This window comes from Poeciliopsis prolifica, unplaced genomic scaffold (assembly GCF_027474105.1).
Source record: "Poeciliopsis prolifica strain line A6 unplaced genomic scaffold, Auburn_PproV2 SCAFFOLD012, whole genome shotgun sequence".
Lineage (NCBI taxonomy): Eukaryota > Metazoa > Chordata > Actinopteri > Cyprinodontiformes > Poeciliidae > Poeciliopsis > Poeciliopsis prolifica.
Genome location: NW_026562387.1, coordinates 5,576,367 through 5,588,461, shown reverse-complemented (window position 1 = coordinate 5,588,461; position 12,095 = coordinate 5,576,367). Strand labels below are relative to the sequence as shown.

General features: G+C 38.9%; 2 protein-coding genes across 2 annotated transcripts; one reads left to right on the top strand and one right to left on the bottom strand.

The window, feature by feature from the left end:
- Window positions 1-2,823: 2,823 nt before the first annotated feature.
- LOC129364652 (uncharacterized) lies at window positions 2,824-5,744 on the bottom strand. The gene is made up of 4 exons (XM_055037434.1): window positions 5,497-5,744; window positions 3,522-3,928; window positions 3,151-3,297; window positions 2,824-2,898 (listed from the first exon to the last, which is right to left on the bottom strand). Exons 1-4 carry the CDS (start codon window positions 5,516-5,518, stop codon window positions 2,851-2,853), a joined length of 624 nt encoding a protein of 207 aa, XP_054893409.1. The 5' UTR covers window positions 5,519-5,744; the 3' UTR covers window positions 2,824-2,850.
- Window positions 5,745-6,433: 689 nt separating this feature from the next.
- cebp1 (CCAAT/enhancer binding protein (C/EBP) 1) lies at window positions 6,434-9,003 on the top strand. The gene is made up of 3 exons (XM_055037435.1): window positions 6,434-6,513; window positions 7,420-7,722; window positions 7,811-9,003. The coding sequence occupies exons 1-3, from the start codon at window positions 6,511-6,513 to the stop codon at window positions 8,108-8,110; spliced, it is 606 nt and encodes a 201-aa protein (XP_054893410.1). The 5' UTR covers window positions 6,434-6,510; the 3' UTR covers window positions 8,111-9,003.
- Window positions 9,004-12,095: the final 3,092 nt, after the last annotated feature.

Here is a 12,095-nt window from a genome sequence, read left to right as displayed (position 1 = left end):
ATGTGTGGTGACTTTTTCCTTCACAGCTTTTATAGGCTGAGTGTAAACATAAATAATCTGAAACATTTTAAAACTATTGTCTTCAAGGCAGCTGGGCTGCATTCAGCAGAATAAAGGTTCAACTTCCTTTTCTTTCTGTGTCTCAGTAAACTGTTGTACAAGATGCTTCTGTACAATAGTTAGGTCAAATCCACCTGTGTATTCACCTCTATATAGTTTTTAAATTTTATTATATCACGACAACCTTATGCCAGCTCTACCAGATGCCTATAAGCTTAAATGTCAAAGAAAAATGTATGTGTAACAATAAGTCAAAGAGTCTAATTCAGTCACTTTTTAAAAAAAATCATTCTTATTATGCTTATTTATCAGATTAAAAGTAAATTTTAGCTGGCATTAAGCACACTTTCAATAATCAAAATTAAAGATAGGTATGCTTTAAAACATCATCATAGAATCTGTATAATGTGTGTTTCACTTTGTGCGTCTACCCACTAAAAAACAGACTTTTCCACAATATTTCAATGTGTTGAATATTACTGCGTGGTCCAAAGGATCACAAAGCAACACAAAAACTGAAGCTGCCCTCCTTAAGATTGAGCAATGCGACCACTTTTCTGATACGACTGTGTTCTCTTTCCAAATCACTTTACTTGAAATCAAACCTTTTCATTGGGGTTGTATCGTATTTCAGCCAACAGTTGTATGAAATACACTCAGAAAAATTTGACCAATGGTTACTCAAAAAAATTGAGGCAACAAAGTGACACGTAATATAATTGAGTAGATTTTATGTTCTACAATAATGAGTAAAAAGTATTGAATATTTTAACTTAACTTAACTTAAAAAAATCAAGTACATCTTAATAAAATCAACAGCTGAAATGTCTTGGATTTAGTAATATCAAGCCAAATGATAAGTTATATTGACAAAAAATATTTAGTAAATCCAACTCAATTTTACAAGGAAAATTATTTCTATTTACTAAGTTTCTGAGAAAAGATTATTTAGATTTACGAAATATCTGTGGGAAATTGATTCATATTTACTGTTAATCTAGGTGAAATTAATTTTATATTTATTAATTAAATGGCTGAAATTGATTTGGATTTACTAAAGATCAGCATAAAAATTATTTGGATTAAGTAAATAATATAAATGATATCAACTCATATTTTAGCACATTATTGATTGATTCAACACATTAACACTGTTGTTCTTAGTCATTTGTAGCTAAAATAATTGATAAATTCTAAGTTATTATTTGTGTCATAGGACTTTAAATCTATTCAATAATATTGAGTGTCACTTTGTTGCCATAATTTTTTTAAGCCTAATTTACACAATATACTGACCAAACTTGAGTGGCATCAAAAAACAACAAATTAAACAGCAGCAGCATTTCTTTGTGAAACTTTATAAAACGTGATTATCCAGCACCCAACAAGTGCAAAATTCCAAAATACAACAATAAAACAGAGAAGGGGCAATATACAATATATCAGTATCAAGTCAACACATAGTGCCACTCTGCTCAAAGTATAGTTAACATGATTTTTTAGAGCCATCACATCAACAAAATCAACTTGGACTCAGTTAAGCTTGCTTCAACAATTTATCAATCACATAAACATAGTTAACTTTATGTTTAAGAGGCATGCAGAGCACAACACAAGTATAAATCTTACCTGGGAAAACACATGACAATATGTGAAAGATGGGCGAGACCTTTGAGGCATAAAAACTTCCATTTTCTTGTTTTGCATGTTCATGCTACATCTTGTCACTGTGTTGGGCTGTTGGCTCCGTGACACTTACTTTCCTTTTCGAAAAATAAGTTGAAAGACAGAACTGAACAAAAACATATTATATAAAGTGCAAATGAAACACAACAGCATTTTGCAGCCTGCAGATCATCACCCTTCAGTGGTGAAGCCTGCATGGACTCTCCAAAAAGGCAATAGTGGATTCTCTATGCTGTATAAAAGGGACAAGGATTCATGTGACAGACCTGAACAGATCCAAAGCCATATAACAGGCACTACCACATATGAGAACAAGGGGTCAGTCCTTAGAAAGGCTAGTTAACTGTAATGTACTGCAAGAAAAAATACACATGCAGAAATCCACTGAACTGAAAATTACCCAAATTTTAACTAACTTCACAGAGCATGTCACAAAGTTTTGCATGTTGGTTTTGACAGTGGCTTGTCTATTCCCTTTTGTTTAGTAAGGGTCCGTTTTCTTAAGCCATTAGTTTATTCCTGAGGCTGTTCACTTTTGTGGAGAGCTTTGAACTATCCAGTCCGAGGAGAAGTTTCTGAAACACTTCAAACGTGTATCTGAGCTTCTTTGGATAGGCAAGACTCATAGCATACACCAATCCAACAAGCAGGGAGCAAGCCCTTGGAAAGTTACCCAGAGCAGTTAGAATTTTCACGCTGTCCACCACGATACCGATGTCTGGATCCTCTGACATGTTAGCTTTGATGTTGTAGATCTTCAGGCTTTGAACAGCAAGGTCCTGTGACACACTGTCTTCATCAGCATCCTGTAATAGCAAGAACATTGTGCATATTAGACAGTACAGCTAAAGGAGAAGGTTCTATTTCCCAAATTGCTTACAACTGTTTGGACAAGAAAATCTGGAGTTTGTCAGCCGTTGCTTGTAATGCACTCTATTTGTCAGTGTTTTAGACAAATATGAGATAACACTAAAAAATTTCCAACGAATACCAATTAGAAGAGATGAGATAAATCACCTACTTTATATTTTAATATCTACTTAAACTTACATCATACTCTTGTAAGAGTTGATCTGCAGATTCCCCAAGGTACATCATCAAACATCAAATGGTAACATCTCTGGTCATGTTGATGTCAGGATTGCTTGGAGTCTGAAACGAAAAAAATAAACACCTGGTGATTTATATTACTGTTAATAAGCTCAAGGATCCTTCCTGTGCCATCTTGAGGACCAGTGTAATAAAACACTACTGAAACAAATTTTCATGCGATTATTTCATATTCCATTGATAAAGAGAATCACAGACTAACCTCCAGTAAATTTAAGTAATGATATTCCAGAAGTTTAAACACAAAATTTTGAGAATGAAATATTAGCAACCATAATGCTCAATGAAGGATACCTCGAGTAGGATAGCCTGCAACCTCAACTCCATGGTTCCGCCCTTGGAGTGGAAGAGGTTCAGAAGTCGAGGAGTATATTCATCCAGTTTGGACATGATCTTTGATTCAAGATGCACCATTGTGATTCTGTGAAACTCATCCTGGATCTGAAAGATAAATCATGAAACCAGTTTTAAAGCCTCAAATATTACAAACATACATACTGTTCTTACGACATTTTTCAAAAGCAAGAAGATGGATCAAATTTGATCTATAAAATAGATGACAGTAACGCAACACATTTTGTATCAAATAGCTAAATGCAGAATCACAAATGCAATCCTTCACATTGACTAGGAATATTTCTGATTAGCATGCACTTATAACTCACGTGAGACGGCTCAAATAGAGCGGGCCATCTGGCTTTAATTTTCTCTATACTGGGTGATTGGTTAATGATTTCGTTTCTTCTGTGTGCAAATGTTTTGGCCATTTTTTCTTTTATCAATGCGTTGTTGTCCTCTTTCTTTACTTCAGTAAACAACTGAATCCTCTCTTGTTCTTGACTTTCTTCATCCTCTCCCTTTATGGTGCCTTTGTGTTTGATAAGATCACTGTTGTGAAGAGTAAAATAATCTTCAAATTCCACATCAAAATACTGAAGACTGAACTCAGTAGAAATCCCAAAGGTCTCCTTCACAATATTATGCAGCTCCTCCACAGTGGGCGGGATGCCTGATGGGAGGACCAACTTCTCAATTCGGTCGTCAATTATTACTCTGAGTTTTGCCTCCATCTCTGCCATCCAGACAAGAATAGACAAAAGTTAAATATATTGTTATACAGTACATAAAAAACCTGTATAAAAAACATTTATAAATAAAATCTGTACTTATTTAAGTGGAACACCACACTTATAATCGTAACATTAAATGCGTGTGCCATAATTATGATTATTAAATTGCTAAAATGTCAACAAAAAAGGATCCTGTTGTTATATTTCCAGAACAATGGTTTTAAAAACATGTTATGAGATGTAAAGGTTAACATAATTTATCAAAATTACCTAAAACAAACAACAGATGTGACGTTTTAGTGTGACCAAGCGTTTTCCTCCCACACTGTATGCAGCCATGTACACTGTACATCACCAAGTTTCTGCTGCTCAACAAGAGCCATTTTGCCAGTGTTCTCTAGTTGAAAATCTAAGATGCTCTTCATGCCATGCTTGTAGTGACTTTACAATGAAATGTGCACGGTTGTTTAAAATGGCTATCTGAATAATCTCAGCAAAGTCAGGAAGTCCCCCTGTAGAGCCATGAGGCAAGCTCATCCTAACAGTGTACTTAGCTCCATAGCAAGTGACAGTGTTAGCAAACTGCACGGAAGACAGAAGCGGTAATGTTTCTCTTAAAGCTTCCTGTCTGTCTAAATGCAGCACATCTAAAGGCACCACAGATATATGCACATCAACAAATGCCAAACAATAAATATTAAAGTCAAAGATGCCCAAAACGGACTAACGAAGCATTTCTCTCAGTCTCTCTGTGGCAGCAGTCAGTACGAAGCTCTACGTACTGATTTCAACCCAACATTCACAGACGCATCTCACTGTTTATCTGTCAGTGTGAGCTGCAACCACAGTTTGAAAGCAAAACGTTTTTCCGAGAAAACAGGAAAAAACGAGAAAGCCGTTTGTGCCATCTGAATGTAACTAACGTAACGTTAATGGAGAACCTCAGTGAGAGCCGGTGAACTGGGGTTTAGCAAAACACCAGCCACTGTGCTCAAAACACAATAACAGACGTTCCATGAGAAAGAAGAAACAGCGCACTTTGTCTCAAAATGTAAAACGGCTGATTTTTCTTCCGAAATGTGTAACGTTATAAAAACTGATTAGAAATCAGCTTTTAACATGCTATTTGAGTAAAAATGCTACTTGAGTACATTTTAATAGTAAAAACTAAATGCAGTAACTTTAAACGAAACTCTTAACTTGATTAGCCTCTCACCGTTCAAAACAACGTCTGTTCCTCCATTATGGAGCCCAAACATGCTAGCTAGCTTGTTAAGGTGGGGGAGGGGGAGCTTGAGCTGAGGCCAAAAAACTACATTAAATAAAAGAGTAGCTTGTATTCTACGGCCACTATATATCGTATTACGTTAGTCACATTAAATTGTGACATTGAGACTACTTTTTCAATCATTGCGATGTATTTAGTCAAATCAAAGATGACTGACTTCAAATCCTTCACACTATAACTTTAAAGTTGCCATGTTTGGTCATTTGCAGTAACTTAAGACAACGTTTAACTGCTACAGACACTTGAATTATTTTAACTAAGAACAATTAAAACATGTCTTACCTTTAAGCAAACGGTAGTCCATGAAATGCCAAGCAGACTGGATGTTCAAATGCTTTGGGGCGGGAAAAATAAAGGCCTCCCAATGAGTAAAATTTATCAATTTTCTGCACTTTTGACTTTACCTATGAAAATAAATAAATTCTACTTATTGTTTTTCTGCTGATTTTATTGAAATAAAAACCGAGTAGAATGCAATTAAAATATATTCAAAATTTTGTTAATTCAACTCAGTGAGATTCAAAACTGCACAAAGTCTTTTTTATTATGTATAGTTTGCTCTTATTTATTTAGTAAATATTACTTAACCCTGATCACACTTTTTTCAGTGTAGTAACATTGACGGTCATGATGTTGAAAATGATCTCATATTTTGCAGGTGTGTTCCGCCGATCCCTTTGCTTGAAGTTCCACATTTAGCCCAAAGCTCCACTACTTTTCATCCCACACCTCACATCACTCAGACAAACTCTCCTACAATTTAATTTCAAATGTTAAGGTCAATTTTTGGGGGATTTCAAAATCGAGCTTCACGTGAGTTGTTTGTCACAAATCAGGTCTCCTCTGGCAACCTGGGGCCACTTACCATGTCAGTGTGAGAAGAATCTCCCTTGTCGGGGTTCACTGGGGCCGATCAGATAAGGACATCCTGGATGTGTTGACTCGCAGTTCAGGCCTCTGGGATAACTGCTGAACTTGATAACCACCTGTCCTCCAGGGATGCTAATGAGGCAAAATGGTAATTCAGGGATCCTGGCTGCGGTCGGTGACTCAGTGTTGGTTTTTTTTGGGATTTCAGAGGAACTTCTGAATGGAAGTTGATGCGTCTTCCTAAAAAGGATAAATGTGCAAGAGTTGGCGTCTGTCAGAGAAACAGAGAGAGCGAGAGAGACAGAGAGAGAGAGAGAGAGGAAGTGCTGATGTGATCATCAGAGGGGTACCTGCCTCTCGGTGTCCTGCCTTAAAGTCGTTACCGCTCGCACAGTCTGAGGAGAGCTGCAGAGTTTGAGGAGAGCCATGGTAAGTCACAACCTAACTTTGTCGAAAAGCCCAAACGATTTAACCAGGATTTCAGGGTTTAGAAGAAAACGAAGGAGTAAACAGACTCAAACGAATAAAAACTGTAGAAGTTCAGGAGTTTTTAGGGGAACCATGGTTCGATGGTGAAACCGACTCAGAAAGTCGCTGTGTGAATATCAGATTTATGGATTCACCTTTTTCTGTTGTATTTTACTGTTTGATGTTGAAAATAATGATGAAATTCACTTTGATAGAAAATGTAGTAAGCAGTGTATACAGTTTGATTTGGCTGCATTTTAAATTTTTTTTTTAAAAAGTTACATTTACATTCAGTGTAAATCTAATCTAAAGATGCCCTGAGTCAGGCTTTAAAATGTTATGAACTGTTTTTTTTTGTTTGTTTTTTAATCAAATATATTCAATAAAGCATGTCATAAATTTTTTTATATCTATTTTTTTGACATTAATAAACAAATGTATGAGGTCAATCCATCTTCCATGTTCCCAGTTTTATGGTTTTAATATATATTTTTTAACAGCCTAAAATGTTTTTTTTTCTTCTCCATTTTGAAAAAAAGAAGCATAAATGATATTGTCTGAAAATAAAAAGTCATGCAGCAAAGGCGCACAAAAGGCGGCATGGTAGTTCTTCTTTCTTCTGAAAATGAATTTCATCGTCTTCTTTTTTTTATATATATACTTGAAGTTGTTTAACGGCACTAATATTAATCCGTTGCATTTCTGGTCGTTTGCGAACAAATTGTTGAATTTGCAGCACGAGAGTTGATGAGATTCTGGGAAAGAAAAACAATAACTGAATCTCAAAGACCGTGCCTGAGCTCCACTAATTTGACTGAAGTAATTCATGAACGAAAAGCATGGGGCCTAATCCAATTCTGCCCGCAGATGTCAGATTCCAGAGTGTCGTCTGTCATCCAGGAGTGGGTCAGTTCGTATTCTGGTCAGCCTCACAGCCAGCCCCTGAATCCCGTCGCCTCCAACCAGGCCTCACAGTCCAACCAGATGTCTCAGATGGACATGATGTCGTATGGCCAGTCTCATCCGGGGATCATCAGGGGGGTCGCTGACGAGAGAGTGGCCGAGCAGATGATGGGACTGCCCTACCTGCCCTACAACACGTCCTGCCTCAGCAGCAACCCCAACTCGGGGAGCTCAAACCACCACCAGAGCCACGCCGGCGCTCAGCAGGTGAGTCCAAGCGTGTTGCTTGTGTGAAGCGCGTGCCGTCTGACAGAAGCGCCGCCGCTCAAACGCCTTCCCGTCTCTCCAAACCCAGGACTTCTCGCCCTTCCTGCTGCCCAGGGCCCCGGTGACCAAGAGGAGCATCAGCAAGGACAGCGCGGAGTACCGCCTGCGGCGCGAGAGGAACAACGTCGCAGTGAGGAAGAGCCGGGACAAGGCCCGCCGGAGGATCCTGCTGACCCAGCAGAGGGCCCTGCAGCTGCAGGAGGAGAACCAGAAGCTGCAGATGAAGATAGGGCAGCTCACCCAGGAGCTGGACACTCTGAAACACATCCTGTCTCAGCGGCACCTGCAGGGAGGCGTTGATGGAGCGTCGCAGGAGTCCGGCATGTGACCTTTTTGACCCCTACCCATAGAAGCAGGCCTCAGAGCTACCTGTCAGGATTAGACGTGAATGGGGCGGGGGGAGAAAAAAAAGTCTGTTTTACACTAACATTTGTGATTTTTTGGGAAGTGGAAAGATTGACTTTAGCATAGGTTTAAAATGTGTGTTTGTTGAAGTTGCATAACGGTAGAAAAAAAAAGAAAAAAAGAAGACGAAAAGCAGAACTAAGTCAAAGTGACCCAGCAACCACATAGAGGTTCTGTCCACCACCCTTCTCATTTTAATGCATCCATTTGTGTAACTTAACTTGCCATGTCTGCCCAAAATGTCTTTTGTGCTCACAAAATGAAAAATTGAGAAAATGAAAAGGGCTTTCCTCGTTGTGCTGTGATATTTCACGAAGAACTGTGTAACTTATCAACTGAACTGAAAGACCACAGCCTGGGATAACAGCGGAGAGTTTCTGAAAACGGACCTGAGTTTGACTTTTTAACGTTAGTAGAGAGACGGCTCAGAGTTAATAAACTCCACTTCAGCGTTGATCCTTTACGTCCGTGTCTCTTCTAACTCACCGACTTAATTGGCAACTTTTTCTTTTCATTTTGTTATTATTTTTTTTCATTCGCTTTCTCCCACCGGAAAGCGAATAAAAGGGTTTTGAAGCATAAATGCTGTTTAAGCAAAAAAATTAAGCCTGAGGACTCTCTACATTCACAAGCATTGCAATCCCGTCTCGGTGAACTTCATCTTCTGAAATGGCATTTTTCATCTGCTTTTACTAACCAGTGTAGCGGCACATTTTATCATAACAGAATCTTGAAGCCTCCGTTTGGGCTCAGAGTACAAATTTATACGCTGAAGATGGCTTGTTTGAAATAAATCCGCTTTCATTCAGAATACAAGTCTGCCTCTGAATATATTTATTTTTTACTTAAGACTCAGCTTCTTGAACAAGTGTGTATTAATCCCCCCAAAATGTTTGCATGTCATAAACTTAAGTATTTTCATTAACAAAAGATGACATGTGGCCCAATATTATTTATCCTTTTAAATGACAATTTTGGCTTGTGCTAACTAGCCAGCAGTGACAGCTGCCGATCACGACGACGCTCTGTCAAAGTTATTTTTCTGAAGAACAAGTAAATGTCGTTGCCCCTACATGTTTTTAAAAATACACGCCAATAGGGATTAAAATAGTAGACGAGAATAAACGAATGCCAACCTGAAACAAACCATTACTAATGCTATTTTCAATCGTATCAAAATGTATCCAGTGAAAAACAGTGGATGCATGTGGTTCCTTTCAGACATGCATGATAAAGGACATATAACCTCTATTTGGGTTCCTTTGTGCGTGTGGTTGTAGGTTTATCTTTGTATAAAAAGCCCAGAAAGGTCAAATAAACCCAAAATGTTCGCTGAAGTTAAATGTGCAAATATCACACACACTAACTGTTAAAGGTTCAAGTTAGGTAAATGAAGACAGCTTTTTTAATTGAATATATCTGAGCTGCTCAGAACCACAGCGACGTCGACGACCTCGGCGTTATCAGAGCCTTCAGAAGGTTTCCCACTGACTCTCGCAGACTGATTTGTTCTCTGACTTCTACTTTATAACCATTGCCTAATTATTTTTACCTGACATTCGAAGGTCCGTCAGGGCTGATTGTGAAGCGCTGTTGCCCAACAGAGTTGCACAACCCCCTGCGGTTTTGTAGTGAAGGCAATGAAATCTAACAATCTAAGTGCCTCCGTCCATGAATATTTGATTTGTGACCGCTTTCGTGACGGCGAAGTCAATTTCGCCGGTTTTATTGTCGTGGAATCTGGTCTGCAATTGTGCAGGAATTCTTGTGAAATAGATATCAAATTATTCATTCTCAGGTCTCTGTGCCGTTTCGTTGTGATGCACGGATTCGGGGCCAGATCACACCAACTCATCTCAAAAACATTTCCAACGCAGCGGCGATTTGGCATTTGTGGCTCAGGCAACTGCAGAAACGTGCGAACGAATCAACATGTTGTCGCTGCCATCGATTCCTCACATCCCCCGACCCCCACCGCCCTCCACCCAGCCAGCATCCTTCGTCAAGGTGCACACCAGCCGCGCTATTTCCCATAAACCCCCTACCCACAGAAACGGACGTCATGCCATGGACCGTTGTGCCCCAGCGGTTTCCCTTTGTGGGATGGGCAAGATTTCGACACAGTGGAGGACAGAGATGAGGAGTGCAGAGATAATATCAGTGTTTGGGGCTGTCAGGGCCTTCCTGTGGCTGTGATGGTAATGAAGGGACACAGAGATAGGACTCAGACGGAAGGGGTGGGGGCATCAAGCCAAACATCTGATTTATTCACTTCGCGTAATCTTGTCGATTTCTGATTGGAATATGATAATATGAATTTCAGGCAACATAGCAAGCACCAGGGTTGTGAAAAAGTATACGACCTCTATTTTTTTTATTTTTATATCATCAAGCTAACTCTAACATCATTTATCATGCAAAAAAAACCCCAACAACAACTTCAATTCAATTGTTTGCCTTTTTTTTTTCTTTTTTGCATGATTCTCAAGACTTTTGTGAAAAGTATTCTGTGGCCTGACGAAGACGAAGACACAACGTCGCAGAAGATTCATTTAACAAGGAAGGTTGTCTTGTTTCAGATATCATAATACGTTTCATTCTCTGAAACACCTAGGTGACGAAGAAACAAACGAAAACAAAACAAGAACAAGAACAGGGACAAAGACAGAAGTAGTCTTTAAGTGGGCTCTTTCACAGGATTGTAAAAATGAAACATAATAGCAGTTTCGTGCTGATGCCTTTTGTTGTGTGAGACCACAAGAGTTTAAAAAAAAAATCCCCAAAAAACCTTTCCAATTAGATATTTGATAGGGAACAGGGCCAAATAAAAGAACACATTTTATTTGTTAAAGTTTAAGAAGTCTCTTAGTTTGCAATTTTGCGACACGCAAAAAAACCCCAAAAAACTAATGGGCCTGCATATTGACCCAGCAGAAACGCCTCGGCGGATCCTCGACAGTTAATTTGGACGCTTGAGATTATAGCCGATCAAAATAATAAGAAATGCACTGACACACAGATTCTAAGAAATGCTGTAACACTTCCTGTATGCACCCCTGGAGGAGCAAAGCAAAAAACTCTGACATTTTCCAGACCTTTTTTTTGTTGTTGTTTTTTTTTTTTTTTTTTTTTTTGCAGCAACAAAATAAGAAGCAGACACTCGCTTGTGAGAATGCACAAAGGAGAGTGAAAGTGCAACAAAGTCCCTTTTCTTTTATTTCTTCTTTTTCTCCAGTCTGACAAGTCCCCCATGCACATGAAAACTTCTGTGCGACCGTGTCTGTTGAAATGTCCTGCAGCGTCATGTGGGGCAATATGTGGTCCCAGGACTGCAACATCTCCACAGACTTAAGAAAGCCTGTATTTCACCTAATCCCTACCGAGTTACTCAACAACAACAGCACACCATGTGAACCCCACTGCCACCGATGGAGCTCCGTTATTGATGAAAACAAAAGAAAAGAAAATGGAAAAAAATGTGCGTCTTCATTTTATTTCAGGGTGAAACAAGAAGCACATTCGGTTTCAAAGTTAACGAGTTGGATGTCGTCTTTGATTTTAGACATTCAAATAATAATAATAATAAAAAATGTAAACTGAAATACGGAGCCTGCATGAGGAAAACACATTAATTCTCCCCTGCAATGAATATTTCATTTTCTTACAGCTACCTTTGCAGCATCCTGCTCTGATGGCCATGTGGTGCATGCCCAGTAGAACAAACAATGTTGGGGTCATCCACTGAGTCTTAAAACAGCAGGGCAGAGTTTCAAACTAATCCAATGACAAAGTTTCAAACATTTAATGCACCGCAGGAGTAACCTGTTGACGGCGATGATCTCGTTGTCTTGCGTTAAAGACGCAGGGACCAGGCAGAGGGATAAAACGCCCCCATTCCCCCAAGCCTT